At 45.7% G+C, this 21,546-nt stretch overlaps 1 protein-coding gene across 6 annotated transcripts in view; it reads left to right on the top strand.

Moving 5' to 3' along the window:
* Positions 1-12,254, top strand: part of LOC119459749 (receptor expression-enhancing protein 1-like) — a 199,491-nt gene extending 187,237 nt beyond the window's left edge. For all 6 annotated transcript variants that reach the window (XM_049666406.1, XM_037721374.2, XM_049666412.1 and 3 more), the window contains 2 exons: positions 2,789-2,894; positions 10,340-12,254. In XM_049666406.1, the coding sequence (XP_049522363.1) occupies positions 2,789-2,894; positions 10,340-10,411 (178 nt within the window). In that variant the 3' untranslated portion in view covers positions 10,412-12,254. The remainder of the gene's footprint in view (positions 1-2,788; positions 2,895-10,339) is intronic.
* Positions 12,255-21,546: the final 9,292 nt, after the last annotated feature.

The raw sequence follows: 21,546 nt of genomic DNA, 5'->3' as shown, positions 1-21,546 counted from the left end.
GACCCCTCTTCTTCTTCTTCCCCCTTCTCTGCTTCCTTTTTTTCACATTCCAGAAGTAGTCCGCTTCACCTTCCCCGGCTTCTTTTGTTTACACCTCCTGATGTAATATTTGAACACGTTTCCAATTGAGACGCACTCTGTTTGACCGGTGGCTCCCAGGTACGAAATAGTCTTCAATACTATACCGTGCTGCGATGCTGTTTTAACCACGGGGAACGGTCCGTAAAACGTGGTGTTGACACTTCCAATTCCTTTCCTGACTAGGACGCAGTCTTCCACTTCTATATCTGGTATGTCGCTGTTTCGCCTCCTGTCGAAGTTCCTCTTCATGTGCTGTCTGTAGGCGTCTTCTTGTTTCTCGCTTTTCTTGGCTTCACTAAGTGTAAGCTTCTCCAGGATGCCGACTTCGCAATCCGCAGGGAGAGTAGGCACAATTCCAGAGGTGGCAAAGAGCATTGGAGATCACAGGGAAAGGCCTGTGGGCATCATATAAATATGGGCTGATGATGATCATGATGACTTGCAGGGCAGAATTTGTACTGCATGAAAATAGCTTCTAGAGCATTCTATTAAGTTTTTTTCGTCAAGTCCTTAGTGGTTGGCGCTGCAAGAAATATACTGGCATCATCTGAATAAATAATAAACCTAGCATTTTCATTATGCAGGATGCCATTAACACAACCATTAACACAAAGGCTTTTTTTTTCGAGGAACTCGTATGGGTTTCCTTTGTAACAATTGCTACGATTGGGTGGATGTCTCATTTTCCCTTTGTCACCAACCCCGTGAACGAGGCGCAGACGCCGGACCAAATTCCAAAGCCGACTTATCAGCTTCCGAAAATAATCCCACGAAAGCAAGGACAATTAAGAATGGGCCCTCTGGTGTGCCAGCGAACGCCGGTTGCTGTCCAAAGAGCGAGTCAGAGCCCAGAATTGTCAAAACACAACAAAATATATTCTTCACACAAGGCAGTTACACACACACTTGCACACTTAGGCTAGACACAGCACAGTACAAATCAGATGGGTATTAACTAACACAAGAAAATAATTCACGACAAGCACTAAGAGTCCAACACGTAAATTACAAAATGAATAGGAACACTACGTGTCTTATAGTATTCACGTGTGTTGGTCTTGAAGTCGGACGATCTCGGCGTAACTCGGGGCAAATCTCGAAGAAAGAACTTCTTCCGGAAATGCAGACGCTCGATGAACCCGTCGACTAGCTTGCCGGGGACTCCCCTTCTTCCGCAGACGCTCGGTCTTCACGTTACATCACTTCACCGGTGCGGACTGAACTCCTGACGATTCTCGCACGGTGGTTATATAGCTTCCACAGGCGTTCTCGAACTTTCCTATCGGAGTCGTGATCTCGTAGCATGGCCAAAGCTTGGGAACCTTCGAGTCTTTTCTCATACCTTCGACCGCCGCCGTCGGAGCATTCTCGAGGGGGGTGATGACTCATCCTGTTGGTGCATGCTCACGCTGTAGTAATGTCTCTCGACTCGCCGGGTGAGAAGGTGTCTCGGCGTGCACGTGTGCTCTCTCACTCTCTCTCCGGTTAACGTCACTTCATCGAGGCTCTTCTAGACGTCCAGGCGCCGTTGTTCACGTTGTTGTTTGAGGTGTATGCGCTCTCCCCCTCTGTTGAAGTTGCCGCGGGGCCGGCGTGTTCTTTCGCTGGCTTGCGTAACACGCAGCGCGCGCTTGGATTATACGCTCTTTTGTGACACCCTTTAATTACTTCTCTCCACCTAGAGGGTTTCTGCTGAACTATTGCTCAAACACTTACCTTTGCTTCGAGTTGGTGACAAATTCAACTTTGCCCTGCTATCTGCTAGCTGCCTGGTTAGCTCAGATGGTAGAGAGCGGCTGCCCTGGAAAGACGGTGGTCCTGGGTTTGAGTCCCGGACCAGGACGAATTTTTCTTCCAACTAGGAGGATTTTCTTTCAAGGAACCCGTATGGGTTTCCTTTGTAGCAATTGCTATGATTGGGTGAATATCTCATTTTCCCTTTAAAAATTTAATGAGAGAGGCCCTACAATGCCACCTTGTGGCACATCTGCAGTAGTGGATTTTACCTATGATGAAACATGATAAATAAGTTCTTTCAGTATTGTGATTTTGCTGTAAGAAGTTGTAGACTTGCACTGTGAAAGATGTAATGCTCTAATTGTTCAATTTATATTTTATCCATCAGCTGATCAGAGGTTTTCAAAAATTAATGCTGCTTCCATAGATTTACTATTTATGAACTGGCCAATAAAAAAAAATGTTCACAAGGTAGCTTGTCACACAGGTGTACATGCTCACTAATTTCCTATTTACCGCATGTGACTAAAATTTTATGACAAAAGTGTTTCCAGTGTTCCTCCTCCATTGCCAGTGTCCTCAGTCCTGCATAATGTATATTTTTCATGACTCTAGAAGTGTTGTGCGTCAACATCACTGATTTCTGTTATAACTCTGCATTGATGTCTTTTGTGATGCAGGTATGAATGAATTAAATTCAGCGATTGAATGGATTGATAAATAAATAATTAAGTGCGTGCTGACTGTTTTTCTATTGGGCTGCTATGAAATAAGCTGCAAGTTATGCTCCATATAAGTAGCACTACAGTTTACAGCAGAACTTATGTATGTATAGTGTTTGTAAGCTATCTTGGCGAGGATGTAAAAGAACAATTTTTTTTACCCAAAATGAGTAGACATTTTATTTGTTTTATTTTATTCTTTTGACTTTTGCTGTTTGTTGACTGAAAGCTTCATAATCTTATTTCAGGTATGCTGTCGATTCAGGCACCCATGGTGAAGAAGTTTGCGCATCACCTCGCCCAGTTGCAACCAAGACATCGCGCTCGTCAGTTAAGAACCGTAGTCGCAATACGGTAAGGAGGTGACACACTGACATTTTTTAAAATGTCTGGCTCCATGGATCTTGCAGAGTTGGAAGCAAAAGTCCAGTGTTAATTTATGTCTTGTTATTTACCCTTAGTTGTCCACAGCTGAAACTGCTTCTCGATTTGTGACATGCAATACTTTTTCACCCTAGTGTGCTGAAAGAACTGCCAAGAACAGTTCTGAGCGGATACTTATGCTACTACTGTTTTGTAAGAGGAAGTGCAATTTTCACATTGCCCATGAAGTAGAATTCTTAGGAAAACCACAACTATCATCATGGAAATAAATTATTGGAATAGGCTCTACAACTTCTCCATTGAAGATGTTGTGTTTAAAGCAATACTATAAAACTTGTTAATTAATTATTGTTAAGTAATTACTTAAGATCATAGTAAAAAATACTCCGAGTTGCTCAACAGAACAGTCAATAATAACAAGTCGGTTGCATTCTCGTAACATGGGTGTAAATTTTTTAAGGCTTGGCACAAGTTAGCTGACACACCATCTACAGTCCACGAACTATACAAGTTCAAAGGTTGCAATTTCATAGGTTGCAGACTACAGTCAACGTCCAATTTTTTCGGACACCCTAGGAGCCATGAAAACGTCAGAAATATCTGGCAGTCTGAAAAAATCTATGTATGCCTTTTACTGCCCCCAAGGGCTCAAATCGCCACAGGCACGTCCGAAATAGCTCTCAAGGCCAGCCTGTACACTTATTAGGTGTATCGGTGCTTGTAATGAAACAGGAGACAGTGGGTGCATGTATGTTTATTTAAGGGCTACATACTGTGTCCCATGACAGTGGCCCCGTTCCACTCTTGATATGCTTCACCGCAATACATCGGGTATGTTTTCTGCGTAGCACCGCTGTATTGCGGCGAAGCTGACTTTTGGAAACCGGCATTATGCAACATTTGACCTTTGCTGTGCCTTCCGTACTTCGAAGCCATCAGCGAAGATGACAAAGGCAGAGTCAACGGCATTGCTGGCAGTGGTGAATTCTTTCAATAAAAAATGTGACGCCGAACAGCAGGAAGCTTGGTAGCGAACGTCAAAGCAGCTAGGCCTGGCATTGTTGCGGTGATGACTAGGACTACCAGCAGATCGGCGTGCGAGAGCGCTGGTTCGTGGCTGCGTGATTATAAAAATGGCGATGGTGGTGACTTTGATTAATGCCGTTTTGGATCTGTGGTCATGGCAAAAAGTAAAGAAAATCGAATGGCTAAAGATTTCAGCATTCGAAATTTCGGGCGTTCTTATGCATGGGCTCTATGGGAACGTGGCAGTGCTGCGAACGCATCCGAATTATTGGGCATGTCCAAAAAATCGGTTGTTGACTGTATACGAGTGCTCACAATACATTATTTTATTTCTTAAAATTGGAGGCACGAGGCGTGTCTGCACCTGCAAATTTCTCCTAGGATTATACACATAGCAAAATCAGCACCACAACATCATTGCTGTGCGTCAGCGATATTTCCAGCTGATATGAAAATGAATGCTGCTCGTGATACTTAATGTGGCTGCTTTTCAGTGCGTGGATTTACGAGCAAAGCACAAGAATAGTTGCGATACAACCAAAAAGACATTCACGGCATTGTTTAAGTTCAGTGTAGTCGAGCATGTGCAAGAACTAAAAATTCCGAAGGCGATGCAGACAGTGAGAATCCATTTGTCAAATGACACATCCTTGAATTTTTCTCTGGTAGCATCGACAAAAGGGATTTCGAGGGCTTTTAGAATTGACTTCTATGTGCAGTCTCATAAGGACGCAGCCTTTTACTGTTTGCAGACAAGCTAAAAAAAAAAAGAAAAACATTTTCAGTTGAAGTTTGTCTCTTCACACGATACAGCGGTTGCGAACTATAGCCTTGAAAATACGGGTTACTTCTGTCACACCACCTGCAACCCTGGCTTCTTGAATTCAAATGGAGATATAGAATGGGTGGCCCGTCAAGGACAGAAAACCGGTAGAAAACCTCTACTTGGCTCTCTTGGTCTTTGGAATGAATGGAGTATGCTCTGCATAATTGCTCGTGGACAAGCACCTGTAAATATGGGCCCCAAAGTCTAGACAGCAATTTCAATCAGCTTGACTGTCAGCTGGGCATTCTACAAATGATATGAAGCCACACACAGGATGCAAGCTAACACTTTTAAGAGAAGCCACTCAAACATTTCACTTTGGCCCCTCAATGAAGGCAAGGCAGTCGGGTCCAAGATATTGTTACGATGTGGAAGTCACAGATGAAGATGTATTTATAATATATACAAGAGCGGTAATGATACATAAACAAGATGGCTGTCGAGACTGATTCCACCGCCACACGTCAAATGGTCTTCCTCTGACTGGTGCCACTCTCGGTTGTGCCGTAACATAACCCCCGCCTGTAAAGGCGCCGTCTCGGCGCAAACTATAAGGGACGTGAACTCGCGGCAAAATAAGGCTTCAGCCAAGACACATGTACATTATCAGTGGGAACAGGCGAGTCCAGTGGGGCAATCTCGTAGTTGACACCGCGAAGCTGATGCAATATCATGTAGGGCCCAGTGTAGCGAGGCATCAGCTTTTCAGATAAGCTGATGCGGCGTCATGGTGTCCATAGGAAGACAACGAAGCCAGGCAAAAATCGAACGTCCCGATGTCGGCTGTCGTACTGGGTCTTCTACGCGACTTGAGACTCAGTAAGCAGGGAGCTGGCAGTCTGGAGAGCTGTGTGAGCCCGGGCGAAAGCGTCTTGAGCATATTCAGTGGGAGTGTTCATTGAGGAAGGAAGCAATGGTGTCAAAGGGCAGAGTAGGGTTGTGGCCGAATAGAAGGTAAAATGGTGAAAAGCCAGCTGTCTCGTGACGGGACGAATTATAGGCGAAGGTCACGAAGGGTAACGTGCTGTCCCAATCAATGTGGTCGTCAGAATCGTACATAGACAGCATTTCTGTCAACGTGCGATTGAGCCGCTCCATGAGTATGTTTGTCTGCGGGTGGTAGGCGGTGGAAAGCTTGTGCTCGGCAGAACAGGAACGAAGTAAGTCTTCAACGACGCAGGACAAGAAGGTGCCGCCGCTATCAGTCAGAAGCTACCGGGGTGCGCCGTGAAGGAGGATGACGTCATGCAAAAAGAAATCCGCCGCCTCAGTTGCACAGCTGGTGGGCAAAGCTCGCGTGATCGTGTACCGGGTTGCGTGGTCAGTCATGACAACGACCCACTTATTGCCAGATGTCTAAAAAGAGCCAAGAAGATCGAGAGCGACGCGAAAGAATGGTGCTGAGGGCACATCGATGGGGTTGAAGACGTCCAGCGGGAAGCACAGCAGGTTTTGTGTGGCGCTGACAGAGTGCACAGGCTGCAATATAGCAGTGCACGGAGCGGTTCAGGCCTGGCTAGTAGAAGCAGCGCCGTATGCGGTCGTAAGTAAGAGAAATGCCGAGGTGGCCTGCAGTAGGTGTGTCATGCTACTGCTCAAGAACAGATGTCTGGAAATGGCATGGGACAATGAGTAAAAATTCTGGTCCTTCGGTGCGTAAGCTGCGATAGTAGAGAACATCGTTGCGGTGTACGAACATGTGCATCATGGGCTCCGAATGTCCAGAATGGAAACGATCAATGAGAACACGTAAGCAGTCATCACGCCGTTGTTCAGTGCAAATGTCACGCAGATCAGAGATGGCTTGGATGCAAGTGTCGCTGTCAGGCGCATCATTTTCAGGTCTACCCAATCGTCCAGTGGGGTCTTTTAAGTGACGAGATCCAGCACAAGGCGTGGTGATTGGTAACCACGGAAAATGTGCAGCTGTACAAGCAGGATGAAATTTGGTTACTGCCCAAACTAACACCAGGCTCTCCCGTTCAGTAATTGAAAAATTCCTCTCAGCGGGTGCAAGAAGGCAGCTGGCATGTGCAATTACGCGGTCTTCGTTACGTTGTCATTGAATGAGTACGGCCCCAATTCCATGGCCACATGCATCCATGTGAAGTTCAGTGGGAGCCAATGGATCATAATGAGCCAGTAATGGGGGAGCCGTTAGCAATCATACGAGGGCGGAGAAGGCTTTAGTCTGAGCAAGGCCCCATGTCAAAGCAACGTCCTTCTTAAGTAAGTAGGCGAGCGGTGCCAGCAAAATTCTTGATGAAGCGACGGAAGTACGAGCAGAGTCCGACAAAGGCTCTTACGTCTGCGGTGGAAGATGAAACAGGAAAGTTCTGAACAGCGCGAATCTTGTCAGGGTCGGGTTGAATGCCAGCGGCACTGACAAGATGGCCAAGAACAGTAATTTGACGACGTCCAAAGTGGTACTTGGATGAGTTCAATTGCAGGCCGCCGCGTCGAAAAACAGCAAGAATGGCCGACAAACGTGTTGGATGACTCGCGAAAGTTGGTGAAAAGACTATCGCATCATCTAGGTAACACAGACATGTAGACCATTTATAGCCCCGAAGTAAGGAGTCCATCATTCTTTTGAAAGTTGCCAGGGCATTACAAAGACCAAACGGCATAACCTTGAATTGGTAGAGGCTGTTGGGTGTTACGAAGGCAATTTTCTCGTGGTCCATGTAATCTACCGAGGTGGTTTGCCAATAGCCTGGTCGAAGGTCTATGGATGAAAAATGCTTGGCTCCGTGCAAGCAGCCCAAAGCTTCATCAATACGCAGCAAGGGGTAGACATCCTAGCGCGTGATTTTGTTGAGGTGTTGGTAATCGACACAAAAGCGCCAACTGCCGTCCTTCTTCTTGACAAGGACAACAGTGGACGCCCACGGACTGCAAGATGGCTCAATAACGCCTTTAGTCAACATCTTATTGACTTCTCATTGTGTCACTTGTCGTTCAGCATGTGAAACATGGTACGGCTGGCGGCGTATCAGATTGGCATCTCCGGTGTACATACGATGGGTGACCACCGATGTCTGGGCTAAAGAGCGGCCGTCAAGGTAAAATATGTCGCTGTAAGTTTCCAAGAGACGGCAGAGGTCAGCAGCTTGTGCAGGAAGGTCAGGTGCAATCATGTTGCTAAGTTCGCCTTTGACTGGAGTAGGTGAATCGGAGGTTCCTGTAGGGGGCGGGGCGATGGAGTTGCGTCAAAAGCCAATATCTCGCAATCGTTGACAGGCAAAATGTTGCCCAAAGACATGCCTCTGGGAACAATTTGATGCGAGCAATTAAAATTAAGAAGAAGGAGCGAAGTCTGATTGCCTGTAATAGTAAGCACGGTATGGGGAACGGCCAAATACTTTCAAGCAGTATGGCAGCGGTGGGACATAGCAGATAGACGCCGTCAGGAACAGATGGAAACGACATGAGAGTGACGTATGTAGCGGCTTGAGGTGACAGGCGGCTGTCTTCAGTAGAGCATAACCGTGGCTGTGTGACTGGTGGACTATAGCAGCCGTGGGGTAGCTCAAGCTGAATGACTCTAGACGCTCAGTCAAAAAGGGCTGAATGGGACGATAAAAAGTCTAAGCCAAGTATAACGTCAAAAGGGGCATTGTTCCAAGATGGCAAACAACACAGTGGTTAGGTGCCCCGCGATGCCAATGCGAGCAGTGCACAGTGTACAACAGTGCAAGCAAGGTAGGCGTTCCTCTGTCGACGACGCGGAGGGTGCATGATGCAGCAGGTGTGAGAACTTTGTTCAGGCGTCGGCGCAACTGGGCACTCATCATGGATATGTGCGCGCCAGTGTCAATGAGTGCTGGGACACTGATACCATGGACTACAACGTCCATCAAGTTCTGTTTGGTCGGCAAAGTGATCAGAGGGTTTTGCGGTCGAGTCGTCAGTGCACCATCACCTCCAGGAGCTGCATCGCTTAGTTTTCTGGAGACAGGAGTCGGGGCTGCATTGGGGACTGTGGACAACGAGCCTGCGGCGATAAAGATGATGGTCGACGAGCTGGTGGCTAACGGGACTGGTGATGTCGGAATGACGACGGAGGACTGTTCCGAGTGGCACGAGGCGTCTTCGTTTGGCTGTTGCGGTTCAAATGGAGGCTGGTAACGACGCTGGCTCTTTTCGGGGTGATAATAACTGGCGAATGGCAGTCGTCGAGGGGAGGAGACAGTGCAGTTATTATAATGGCGAGCAACGTGACCGATACGCTGGCAGGTAAAACAGATTGGCCGATCGTCTGCGGTTCGCCACTTGGCCGGATTTCGGTAGCGTGCAAGATACCGCTGACCAGTTGATGGACAAGGAGCATTAGGAAGCTGTGAAGGAGCAACGGCACATACAGAATCAACTCCAAGATTATTGAGTTCTGCGCGGACTACTGCCTGCACAAATGGCACTGTAAGCAAGTTGTTCAGCTCACTAGGGCGGGAAAAAGGGGCTGCAGGAGCCATGGCTTCTAGTTCTCGCCGTACTATTCGCGTCAGGTCGTTTGGTGATGAGGGTCACTGCATTCCCTAGCCTGTCGTCGCAAGAGGATGTCACAGCTGTGTTCGGCAGACGTGCGAACGGTGTCGCAATGCGGTGGCTCTTGGACTGCTCAAAGCGCTGACACTCTTTTATGATGTCCTGTACACTCTCACAATTTTTGCGCATGAGCAGGTTGAACACATCATCAGCGATCCCGTTCAGTACATGGCCAACCTTTGTCTGACTCAGCCATATCGCAGTTGACCTTACGGCACAGAGCCAGCATGTCCTGGATGTAAGAGACGTATGATTCTGTGGACGATTGGACGCAGGTCGTTAGTTCTTTCTTAGCGGCACTCTTCCCAGCGGGACGGCCGAACGAGTCCCTCAGCTTCTGCTTGCACGTGTCCCAGTTGTTAAGCTCTTCCTCGTGGTTATGATACCACACCTTCGCCGTGCCTTGTAGGTACAACACCAAGTTAGCCAGCATAATCATCAGATCCCATTTGTTGTGGGCACTTACACGCTCATTCGTGGCAATGCAGTCTTTTACGTCAAGGTGGTCGGTGTCGCAAAATGTTCCTCTAGATCCCGGGTTGAGCCAGGACAACCGTCGGGGGTTGTGGGCGTTGATGTGAGCCGCACTATTTTGGGTCCTGTTTCATCCATCGTGTTGTCCAGTCTGAGGTGACAACCACTGCGGAGCTCCGTTGTTGTCTCTCGTGGTTACCCCGCACCTCTCACCAATTTGTTATGATGCGGAAGTCACAAATAAAGATGCATTTACAATATATACAAGAGCGGCAACGATACATAAACAAGATGGCTGTCGAGACCGAATCCATTGCCAGATGGTTAAAAAGGCCAGCACCTGTAGTTTTCCAATGTTATGTAGAAATATATATTAATGGAGTTTGTATAACCACCAAATTCCAGTCCTTTCGAGATCGGGCGGCGCACACTGTCTACAGCACACGCCGCTCGATCTCGGAGGCAAAAGTAAGCAGGTATGTTCTCTAGTGCGATGATGCTCATGAGTATTCATCAAGCAAATTTTCGATTTGATTTCCAGGCCAGAACATCCGACTCAAGTGGACCGATGCGCCGGTCAACGCGAGCAGCCAAGAATGCAAGCAAGAATTGAAGCCTTCAGCCTTTGAAGCCTTCAGCCCTTCAAAAGCACCTCTGCACCATCTAAGTGTGTCTGCTTAGGCAGATAACATTGTGATTATTGTTTCAGTCGAAGTGTGCCTTCTTTTTTGTACTACTGAAAAACAAAACAAAAAAAAAATTCTTTGTGCAGTACTGTGCTGCAGTAAATCTTTTTGTGAGGTTGCATGTTTTTGTAGGATTTTTTAGGGCCTGGTTTAACTTAACTTGTTACTGCTGCGTTACACTAATTGTGTGCATTCCCGATGTCTATGCATTCTTACTGTGTCCATCTTGCTAATATATATTAGCACATGCTGGGAGAAGTGGAAGCACTATTTGCTATTCTTATACCATGCATATGTTTTTCTCTCCTTCACATTTCCTCCTGTTTCCTTTTTCTTTTTGTTTTTTTTTACCTTTTCAAATTTAGGTCATAGCAACTCAAGCTTCTACAGATAGCTGTGTGGGCTGGGCTACTATTAGGACACTCCAAGTGCACTTGCCACCACTTTTTAGTGCATTTTTTTAGTGCCATAAATGTAGCTTCTTTTGTGCAGTTCTTGTCAGTGGAATGCATAAGTAACAATAAACTTGCTGTGATATATATATATTTTTTAATATTTTTTTTAGAGGAAACAGCACATTTGTAGCTGCAGTGTGAACTTGTGGCACTTGCTTACAGGTATTAGAAATGCCTGTGTAATCTCAACTCGAGTCACCTGCATTGCTTTTAGTACATACGTAGTAGGTGAAGTCACAAAAGCTAAACTCAGTGTGCTTTAGTGACATTATAACACTTGAATTCACTTGTTACTAATCAAGTTGTTGCCATGGTTCTTGTTACTCCGCAGCAATTGTTGGTGAGACACTTGTTTGGCATGCCGCCACACTCAAAGGCAACATTTAGGGGTGATGGTTGTGGTTAGAATGCAGTGTTTGTGACTGTGTTTCTGTGGTATGTTCGCAGTGTAAATGCGTGTACTCAGTGTTGCTAGTAGCATAATGGGGATCATGCTCAGTAGAAGCCCTTGTCACTGATGTTTTTCCCATCTTTTTATAGCACTACTTGTGCCTTTGATCTTATGTGTTCATTAGTGCCACATCTGTGTGTTCCTGAACACCTTTGTCCGAGCCATTTCTGCAAAATTGTGTGTCTGTGAAGAGGAAGAATGGCAGCTTTGACTGCATGCACTACAGGATAGTCAGAGCAAAATTTCTATCTTTGTTCATATGGCCCTGTCAGCTGATCGTATGGAAGTGCATGTATTAAATGGTGTTGGATTGAGGACGAAGTAGGACACTCAGTGATATAGATATATATACATATACAATGATAAGAAATATGTGCATGGCCTATTAGCATGTTAGGGACCATTTGTGGTCCCACTTGGATCCTTTAAAACATGTAGGGCTACTGCATACATTTCTACGCTTACTGGTTTTTCTTTCACAATTCATAAGCTGTATCCTTTGCAGGTAAAGCAAAATATCACGTCTTCATCACTCATCTTTAAACTTGGGCTGAGATGAGGGATTGCAGACTGGCTGTGAAAACCCTTTACTAGAGGACAGTAAACTCTAGTCAGTGAAAATTCCTTATGGGTATTACACCATGTGAAGACGTATTTTGTGTTTAGCCAAAGAATATTTCTTGACAACGCTAGAAAAACAAGCATAAATTTGCTCGTATAGTAGGACCACAAAAGCCTTTTTTTTTTTTTTTTTTTACCATTTACCTATTCTCAATGTTTTTCATATTGTCATGAAAAATACTGTGTTCTGTTTTCATGGTGTGCAATATACCCAACTGTTTTTGAAAATAAATTGTGTATTATTATTATTATGTGTTGTATGAAACTTTTTGGCAGATTTTATTACTTGATAACACTGAGGTGTGCGTTAAGTTTTCAATAGCCTTGATTTCTGCAATATTAGGACAGCTTTCATGATTGCTAGAGAGCACTTGAACACTGCCATCATAGGCAGTTTATACAGAATATGTTCAACCACACTGAGCACAAGTTAGGAGACACCATGTTCAGCAGTAAGAATACGGTATCAACAGTCCAGCTTTCTAAGCTGGTAGCACGCAATGACTGAAATTAAAATGGCATTTGGGTATTATTACATTTTACAGCATAAGCTGTTATGCGCTCATTCCAATAGCCGTTTCTGGTCGCGATGATGCCGCCGCCGTGGAACCGCTATCGTGGCGATAAGAAAATGCGAAAAAAAGTACCTGGTCCCTGCAGGGATCGAACCCAGGCCCGCTGAGTGGGAGGCAGATACCCTACAACTGAGCCACGCAAGCGCTTGCTATCCGAGAGCGGGAAAATGTACTATAAATATGCCCTATGCAGGCGCAGAAGACAAGATGCAATTCAGACGCGGAACGCAAACAACGCGGTCCCAAGCCTCTGCCGGTATGGTGGCTCCATCTAGTTAAGGCGCCAGCAAACGCAACCTTTCAGACACTGTAAATTTTGCTGCCGCCTTAACTAAAATACCGACGGACGCTCGGGATCACGTTGATTGCGCTAGAGTGGGCGCGTTGCAATGGGAGCGAATGTGACAGCTGTAGTTGCATTGTCGGCAGCTTGACTGGGCCGAACGGCGCTAGCCATCGGCTATGGAATGCGTTGGCTTGCACGCGCGACGGCGTCCGAAGCGCGTTCCTGATGCATTCACTCAAATTACGAGGTAGTACTATTGAAACGCTCGTCTAGCTTACTCTGCGACTGCTGCGTGTGCCACGCAGGCCTGGCTTTTTTTTTTTTTTTTTTGTCAACAGCATTTAAAATTCTATTTAATGGCATCCTGCAGTACCACACATACTTACTTTTTCAATTCTAGACACTGCCACGACACACTAGGTTTTAGAATTGCTTTAGTACACCCATACAAGATGAAGGGATCATAGAAAGGTGGAGACTTGAAATGATCAACAGTGGACGAGCACGGAAAGCCTTGAGCTGAAGCCAAGTTAGTAACGTCAAAGAACGGGCTGTTTGGTTTTGCAGTATGCAAAATGTAACAGTGTGACTTTGGACGAGGACATAAACTGAAGCACTTTGCCTGCTTTTCGATTTATGTCCTCATCCAAAGTCTCATTGTTACATTTTGAATCTGGAGCCAACGTTTCGACGAGGGGACTCATCTTCATGAGGTCAACAACTGCTTTCCTTGGGAGGGATTACGTAGCTCCTTCTCCCCAGAGAGCAAGGAGCTTAGGTGGGCATGAAAGAGTAAGATGATGGTTGGTTGAGGGAAGTGGAAATTTTCAAAAGATGGAAGGAGTGGGGTGCTGCAGTTTAGGGGAAATAAAGTTGCACATAGGAAGCCGTTGTTAGTTGTTTCACCAAAAAATTATCTAAACAGAGATAGGCTTTGGACAGTTGAAACAAAAATTGGTGGTATCAAGAGGTGTCCAGTTAAAGATGGACTTTCCATACTGACACAAAAATTTTGTGTCCTCTTATTTTTGCTATACGTAGCTGTCAGCTCCATAATTGCAGTATGAAGCCTTAATTCCGTGAGACTGCTACAAATAATTACAGCAAATTTTATATGAACTGTTTAAAACGCATGCCAAGTGCAGCAAGGCTTCGGACATGTAAAAGGAGACTATTTACATCACTGAAAGTGGAGGTGGCAGCCGTTGTGCACTTCGTTAGGAAAAGCAGGGTAAGCTGCTCCCCCCTCTTGCCCCATCTAGTGCCGAATGGACTCCGTTTCCAGCACCACAGTCATAGGGTGTGTGTGTACGCATCAGTGGTGTCTGCTGGTACCACGAGACTGCTAGATCGTTTCGTTGACATGAATAGTCCCCTTTTTCATGTGTGAAAGCCATGTCGCACTCAGCATGTGTTCCGAACTGGTCACATTAAAAGGTAACAATTCTTTGTTGTGCTCTTGAGGTCTTGAAGCTCCATAGCGTAATAATTACTGGGTTAATAGCCCATCCAATAAAGAAATAAAAGCAAGACAACAGGAAAACAATGAGTACAAATACATGTTTTGTCAAAAGTTGAAAAAAGTTTGCCAAAGATGAAGTAACTATTCATAATAATAGTAATGGTTCTTTATTCAAGATCAAAATATGTTGCCAGAGCAGGCAAAAAAGCCGAAAATAAATGGCTTGACGAGGCCTGCACCCCCTATGGCAAACAGTGCAGAAAAGGAATTTCAAAACAGCTAAAAAATTGCAACACTACCAGGTACATATACATATTTCTTTTTCTTTGTAGTATCTGTTCCTGGACATGCTTATATAAAGGATGTCTGTCAATAAAATAATCAGTTGGAAGTCAGCGCTTGTCCGTATCTGCTATTCGTCCCCGTGTTTCTTCACGCACTGTGTATTATCAGTATGAATAACCAACTAGCCCAGTCAGTCATCTTAATAAGGTACATGATACCTTCTTTATATGAAAACATGGCATCAATGCACTAAACAAATTCATTAGTCATTTTAACTGCTATATCACCATAGCTTTAAGTTTACTATTCACCACAGCCCTAGTAAAATTAACTTTCTCAATACAATGGCTTACATTGAACAGGGAAAATTGAAAATGACATGTTACAGAAAGCCCGTGGATGACCAGCAATATGTAGATTGTACTAGTCACGACCTATGACGCAGTAAGTGAGAGATCGTTGCCAGGCAGGCGAAATGCATAGAAGGATCTGTAGCAACAATGATTACGACCACCACTTAACCTTAAAGTAACCCTAGCCGAAAAAAATAATCTGCAGATCTCCAAGTCGGATATACAAGGAAGTCTGCATAAGCTAGAAAACAACCTGAAGTACACTCCAAGTGACCGCTATAGCCTTCATAACAAAGTACTCCAACATGCTCCCAATCATAAACAACATCCTATAGAAATATTACAAAATAAAACCAGACAATATGTTGCCTCAGAGAAGTGTTCCCGGATGTACCATTATATAAACATGCTGGTGCATGCAAAAGTTGACCCTCAGCATACTGCCCTTATAACAGCCTGTTCTCATCCAAGGTGCAGGAACTATACAAGTACCTTTACTACTACAAAAAATTAAAAGTCTTGGAAATGATTGTAAACAAAATTATATCTACTTGCACTAGGTCTAGCATCATTTATATGCTGGAATGTTTCTTCTAACATAACAAACATTATATCAAAAAAACAGGATGGCCGATATTTTATGGCTGCAGCCAAGAAACTCCCCAAAGCGGTCACAACATTTTGTACAATTTCGAAAGTTGTGACCTTCGAAAGTTGTGACCTCAGTTGTGAAGAGGTCACAACTTCGAAAAGCTCAAACTTTAGTCAAACTTTTGTTCTTCTAGAGATGAAACATGTCATTATATCTCATCAATAAGTTCAACACACTGCAACCAAGAGCCATTATTGTTTCAAATGGAGCTCTGGAATCTATTATAATAGTATTTCCCCTGACAAGGAAACAAAAAAACAGAAACCGAAAGAACGTCAAGAGAAAAAGCTAACAATCACGGTGGCCTGCTGCGCATGCCCACGCATTCCAAGAAACTGAGTTCCCTGTCAGAGGGCGTAACCGACGGTTTTCTCACACGCCCACTTCTTTCCCTGACCATCTGTGCTGTCTCGCTGATTAGACGTTCTTGCTCATCCCTCATCTCACAGATAACTGCGGTGTGCTCGAACTGCGGGGTACACCCACACGTGCTAACATGCTGAGCCAGAAAACGTTCCCTTCCATTTCGGACATTAATGGCGTGTTCACGTAAGCGCTCGTTAAGGCATCTGCTCGTCTGGCCCACGTAGCACTCTGCATGACAAGGGAATCCTGTAGATGACGCAATGAACACAGCTTTGGTTTTCCGTGTTTGATGTTACATTGCTTCCCACATCTCTTAACTGGACAGGTCCTTCTTGCCAGCTGGGACAGCTTCTCAGGAGCACTGAAAACAACCTGAACATTAACACGTTTTCCTATTTTCTTGAGGCGATGGGACACGCCGTACATTCCAGCACATTTTTTCAAGGGAAAGTAGTGTTCCTCGGCAGGGTCTTTGACGGACCTGCTAAAAGCACGAAGCACGATTCTGTTGAGAGAATTTCAAAGTTGGCAAAACCGTGCAATGTCCACTCTCTCTGGGTATTTCTAGGCCTTGCTGGACATTTCAGGTCCTTCATCAAAGACTGTGCGGTCAAGACCAGGTGTCTTACACGTTTGATGCAAAAGGATGTGCCTTTCCAATGGGATCCGGAGTGTGAAAGGGCCTATGGCGAACTAGCCGAACTGATATCGTCAGATCCCATCCTATGCATACCAGACTTCTGCTTACCTTTCGTGCGCAATACTGATGCGTCACACTACGCAACAGGCGCAGTTCTATATCAGAAGTCGCCACAACAATCTGATCATCAAAAGCACTACATCGTTGGATATTACAGCTATACATTGAAGCCTGCTGAAGTCAATTACAGTAAAAGCTCGATGATACGATCACGGCTAATACGAATTTTCGGATGATACGAATTTTTCTGTGGTCCCGGCTGAGCCCCATTACTTTGCAACGTGCTAGAGAACGGTTGTTACGAATCGATTTTCAGCCTGCGTCGGTTGATACGAATAAACGCCGCCCCACCGACGGCCGCGAAAGAGAACAGCGCGCAGTCACGCGCTTTCTCTCCTTCTCTTTTGGTGCTTTCTCTCCTTCTCTTTTGGTGCGGAGGCGCGGCGCCGGACAGCGCGGACTCCGCGACTGGCGGCGAAGAGTTTGAAGCGGTGGCGCTTCAAGAAATAAATGCTTTTTACGTACATGTGCCTGAGTGAGTTCACCTCTGACTCTTTAATTTAGCTACAGTCGAATCTCGTTAATTCGAACACGCTTATTTCGAACATACCGCGCACCGACAATGCTCTTAGCAGCGCGCCAAATCACGCGGCGGCGCCTCCGACCGGCATTGCTCCGACACCGCCATAGAGCAAAAGCTCAGGAGAGACCCCTCAATGCCGCGCGCGAAGGAACGGGAAAAAAAAAAAAAGAACCCGCGGCGGAAATTTCCCCCTCTCTCAAATTGCAAGGTCGCCGTTTCTGCATCGCGCCGGAACAAGCGTGTACGTGCCGACTAGAGTGTTCTAGACAACCGTATTCTAGCACACACTAGTGCCGACGTCTCAGCCACGCGGATAAAATGGCAGTGAACCCTTCTCCTCTATTTTCTAGTCACACGTTGACCTTGCACGCTGCGGCAGCAGCGCAGAGGGAAGCAGCGGCGGAGGCACAGTCGGGCCAACGAAACTGCCACGCCCGCAAACGCTCGCTTCCCAATAACGGCAGAAAACGAAACTTCAGGGGGCGGCTAAAATAAGCTTGCGCCAGCAGAGCGGCGGGCGCGCACGGAGTCGAAGGTGAGAGAGCTACGAGGGAGTTGAGAGGGAGGGCGAGGGGAGCCACCGAAGCGGCGGAGTTGACGCGGCCAAATCCGCTTCCCTGCCGCCCTCCTCCCTCACCTTCGACGGTCTCCGCGCGCACCCGTGTGCCGGCGCCGCCCGCTCGCTCCCTGAAGCTTCGTTTTCTGTCGTTATCGGGAAGCGACCTTTAGCCGGTGTGGGCAGTTTCGTGGCCCGCGCTTGCTATGCGCTTGCGCGCCGCGATATTTCATGACTCGCACCGTTCGTGCATCGTGCTATGGTGCACGAATACTTCAAAAATACGTCCTTTTAATTCGAACAAATTTTCGGGCCCCTTCGAGTTCGAATTATCGAGATTCGACAGTAGTTTTAATTGTTTCGATGATACGAATTTCGGCTAATATGAATGTTTTTCGTGACCCCGTGAGATTCGTACCATCGAGCTTTTACTGTATACTACTACAGAAAAAGAAGCGCTGGCAGTTTTAAAAGCTGTACAATATTTTAGAACCTATCTAGAAGGCGTGAAATTCATCATTTTTACCGATCATCAAGCTCTGACTCATCTCCTAGGCATGGCACAACCAAAGGGTTGAATCGCGAGATGGGTTAATTACCTACAACAGTTATGTAGTGCATGTATAGCAAAATTAGCATATTTACTATGTATACACCCAGTTCAATCTACACAGACAGTTTCTTGTTGAAGCCAAGTCGCGATTCTCACTCCGGCAACTTTGACGCATCACATCAGCCTGGCCCACCACTGACAGATGCGGACGCCATGTCTAGATTACTTGTCCACGAAACAAGCGAACACCCAGAAGAAATAAATAATGTCAAGTTGTGGGAAGGCACTGAGGAAATGAAGTTTGTGGATGGAAGATATCACATGCCATCGACAATGGTTCCCAAGATGCTTCAAATATACCACGACAGTCCAGAGTCGGAGGGACATGACGGCTTCTGGCGCACTTACAACAAACTACTGAAAAGGTTTACTTGGCCCAGTATGAAGGACGACATGAGAAACTAGATTTGCACGTGCCACCTATGTCAAGTGAACAAAGTGAAATTCAAGCAGGTGACAGATGTGATGATAACCCCAAAGCATTCACGCATCTCATTTGAAGTCATCCACTTAGACTTTGCGGAACTTAAAAAGGAGGGAGAAGGCACAAGGAAAACTCCAGTGTTTTCACTCATTATTGACGAATGCACATGAATGATCATGGCCAAGGTAGGAAAAGAAGACGCCAACAGTGTCATTGCTCTTCTTCAATAAGCTGAATGCTTCCAAAACACGAAGATGACAGTGTGTGACAATGGCCCGGTTTGCATTACGTTAATGGAACCATTAATTTGAAGGAAATGGCTAGGGCGTAACCCACATTTAAAAAATTGGCAGAACCCATCTCACGATGAATGTCGACCGGTAATGCGTTTAGCATTGAATCAATATAGCGACATAATGTATTGCCGCTGTCGAAACGAGTATGTGTGAGGCATGTACTGCAGCGGTACTTTTGCGTTTCCTAAGAACACTGAGCGACATCTAGCGGCGGTGGTGCGAAGCCTGCACATGTCCTCCGAAATGCTTGGCACGCTGGTGCATGCGATTGCTGAGAAATGCGACAAGCGGCAACCGGGCTCCTCGTTCGTGCTTCTTTCTGGACACGCTGCGCTATATCCAGTGGCGCTGCCGAGAAGTCCGTGCGAGGCCTTACTTAGTGACCCAAGTTGGCGAGAGGTTCATTGAAAGGCAGCACAGACCCAATGCATTTATGGAGCAGCTCGCTAACGCACTGGCATGAAAGACGCCCATTCAAAAGCCACACATACCAAGTGCATTTGTGGCGCAACCTGCTAAAGCGTCATGGTTGCTGTTCTTGAGGAACTCTTGTGACATGGGTTCAGTTCCGCTCAGCATAGGAGAAATTTAAAGGCTCTTTCTCATCATTGTAGAGCAGCACATTACCAGTAGCACATACGTAGTTACACAAGTTGGCATCAAAGACGTTCATTGAAGATTGGCACACACCTACTGGCACATACCTAGTGACCCAAGTTTGCATCAAAGAGGTACTTTGAAGATCAGCACAGATCAATAGGCAGATAACCAGCATTCCAAGTCGGTGTCAGAAAGTTTAATTGAAAAGTTGTACATACCTAGTCCCGCATATACAGTGACACACATCGACGAGAAAGTGGTTTGTTGAAGAGCACCACATATGTACACATTGCCACATACTCAACCACCCAAGTTGTTCCGACGTGTGGTTTTGAACCCTGTTCCCTCAGCTCAGCAGCCTGATGGTCTAACCATTCGACCACGGACTACACAGTGATCCAGGTTAGCGGGAGAATGGTTAGATACATATATATAAGCATAGATAGTTGCTCCCCTGGAAAGTGCGTGAAGTACTCTAAGAATGCTAATGCATTAAAAGTTGCAGTTTCAACCATAATGCAAAGCAGTGGCACGATAGAGGACACAATATATATTCTACTCTGCCAACAAATGCGTTCTTGTACTTTGCGCCTGTGCCGGCTGTCGGTGTTGTTGTGTGCACCGTATCTTGAAAGCGATCTCCACACGGTTCTGACCTTTGTATGCGCTGTGCTTACGCCGCTCAGTTTCCGTTGAAGCGATAGACCGCATGAACCTGCGCTCGCTGCGGCGGCCGCGCTTCCCCACGCCCGCGTTTTGGCAGTGGTTGTCTGCGGTCATCGAGTCTATTCATGTTTGCTTGTGCGCGTTGACACCACGCTTGTTAATTCAGTTAGTAAGCGAAATGTGTCAAGTTTATGCAGCCGATAAAACTACTATCCCTACTCCTTATAGTAGCTCTCTACTAATTTGCTATCGCAAGTGATGCTTCGCCTTTTGGGCGAAACTGTGACATTTTTTAAAATTATTACTTTGTCTACTTTATGCGAAGATCGTGGGTACTTGGATTAACCTTTCAACTTTCGTAAATTTAAATGAATGCAAAACTCCCAGTCGCACGCTTTGACTCTCAGATACGTGCAGCTGCATGGTCTACATGTTTTGCATACGTGCAGGGCTTGAAAATCGTTGTTTTGGTTATAGTGCGGTACCGCTTGTAGTATATTCACGACTGCAGCGACTTACGTTATAAGCAGTCTACACTGTATATATGGACCAGGGACTGCTTGATGAAGCTGATTTTCTCCTCTGCCTGTGAATGTAACTTGAAGTTAAAGATTGCAGTTCAAACTTGGCATTGTAAAATTTCCAGTACACTTGTCAATTTCAGTTTATGCATGTTAATGACGAAGAAATTCAGTTTTTTTGGTGACCCTCTGGTTCGTATACAATGTTCACGGGTGTACACTGGTAGGACCAATGGACATAAAAACGACTAGGGGAGCAAGCCCATGAAAACTATTGCTGTAAAAATGGAGAGGTGGAAGGAATGTTTGGCAGGTGGCGATTTTGGAATTTATATAGTAGCTCAGTAGGGTGTATTTTTTTTGGACATTATAAGTCTGCCTGGCATTGTGCCGCAAACCGTTCTATGGAAACCTTGCAAGTTTTAGGAATAAGGTAGAAACGGTCTGCTTGTTTATTATTGGGCATCATGAAGCGGTACTTGGAATGCATGATTAATTCCCTAAATAACAAATCTGCTATTGTATGATCTTGCTGTATTAGGACGGAACAGAATCTTATTTATTTTTGGTATCATTACAGGGTTGTTGTAAAGTCTA

This window comes from Dermacentor silvarum, chromosome 1 (genome assembly GCF_013339745.2).
Source record: "Dermacentor silvarum isolate Dsil-2018 chromosome 1, BIME_Dsil_1.4, whole genome shotgun sequence".
NCBI classification, from domain to species: Eukaryota; Metazoa; Arthropoda; class Arachnida; order Ixodida; family Ixodidae; genus Dermacentor; species Dermacentor silvarum.
Note: the sequence above shows the minus strand (reverse complement) of the source record. Positions and strands in the feature narration are given on the sequence as shown.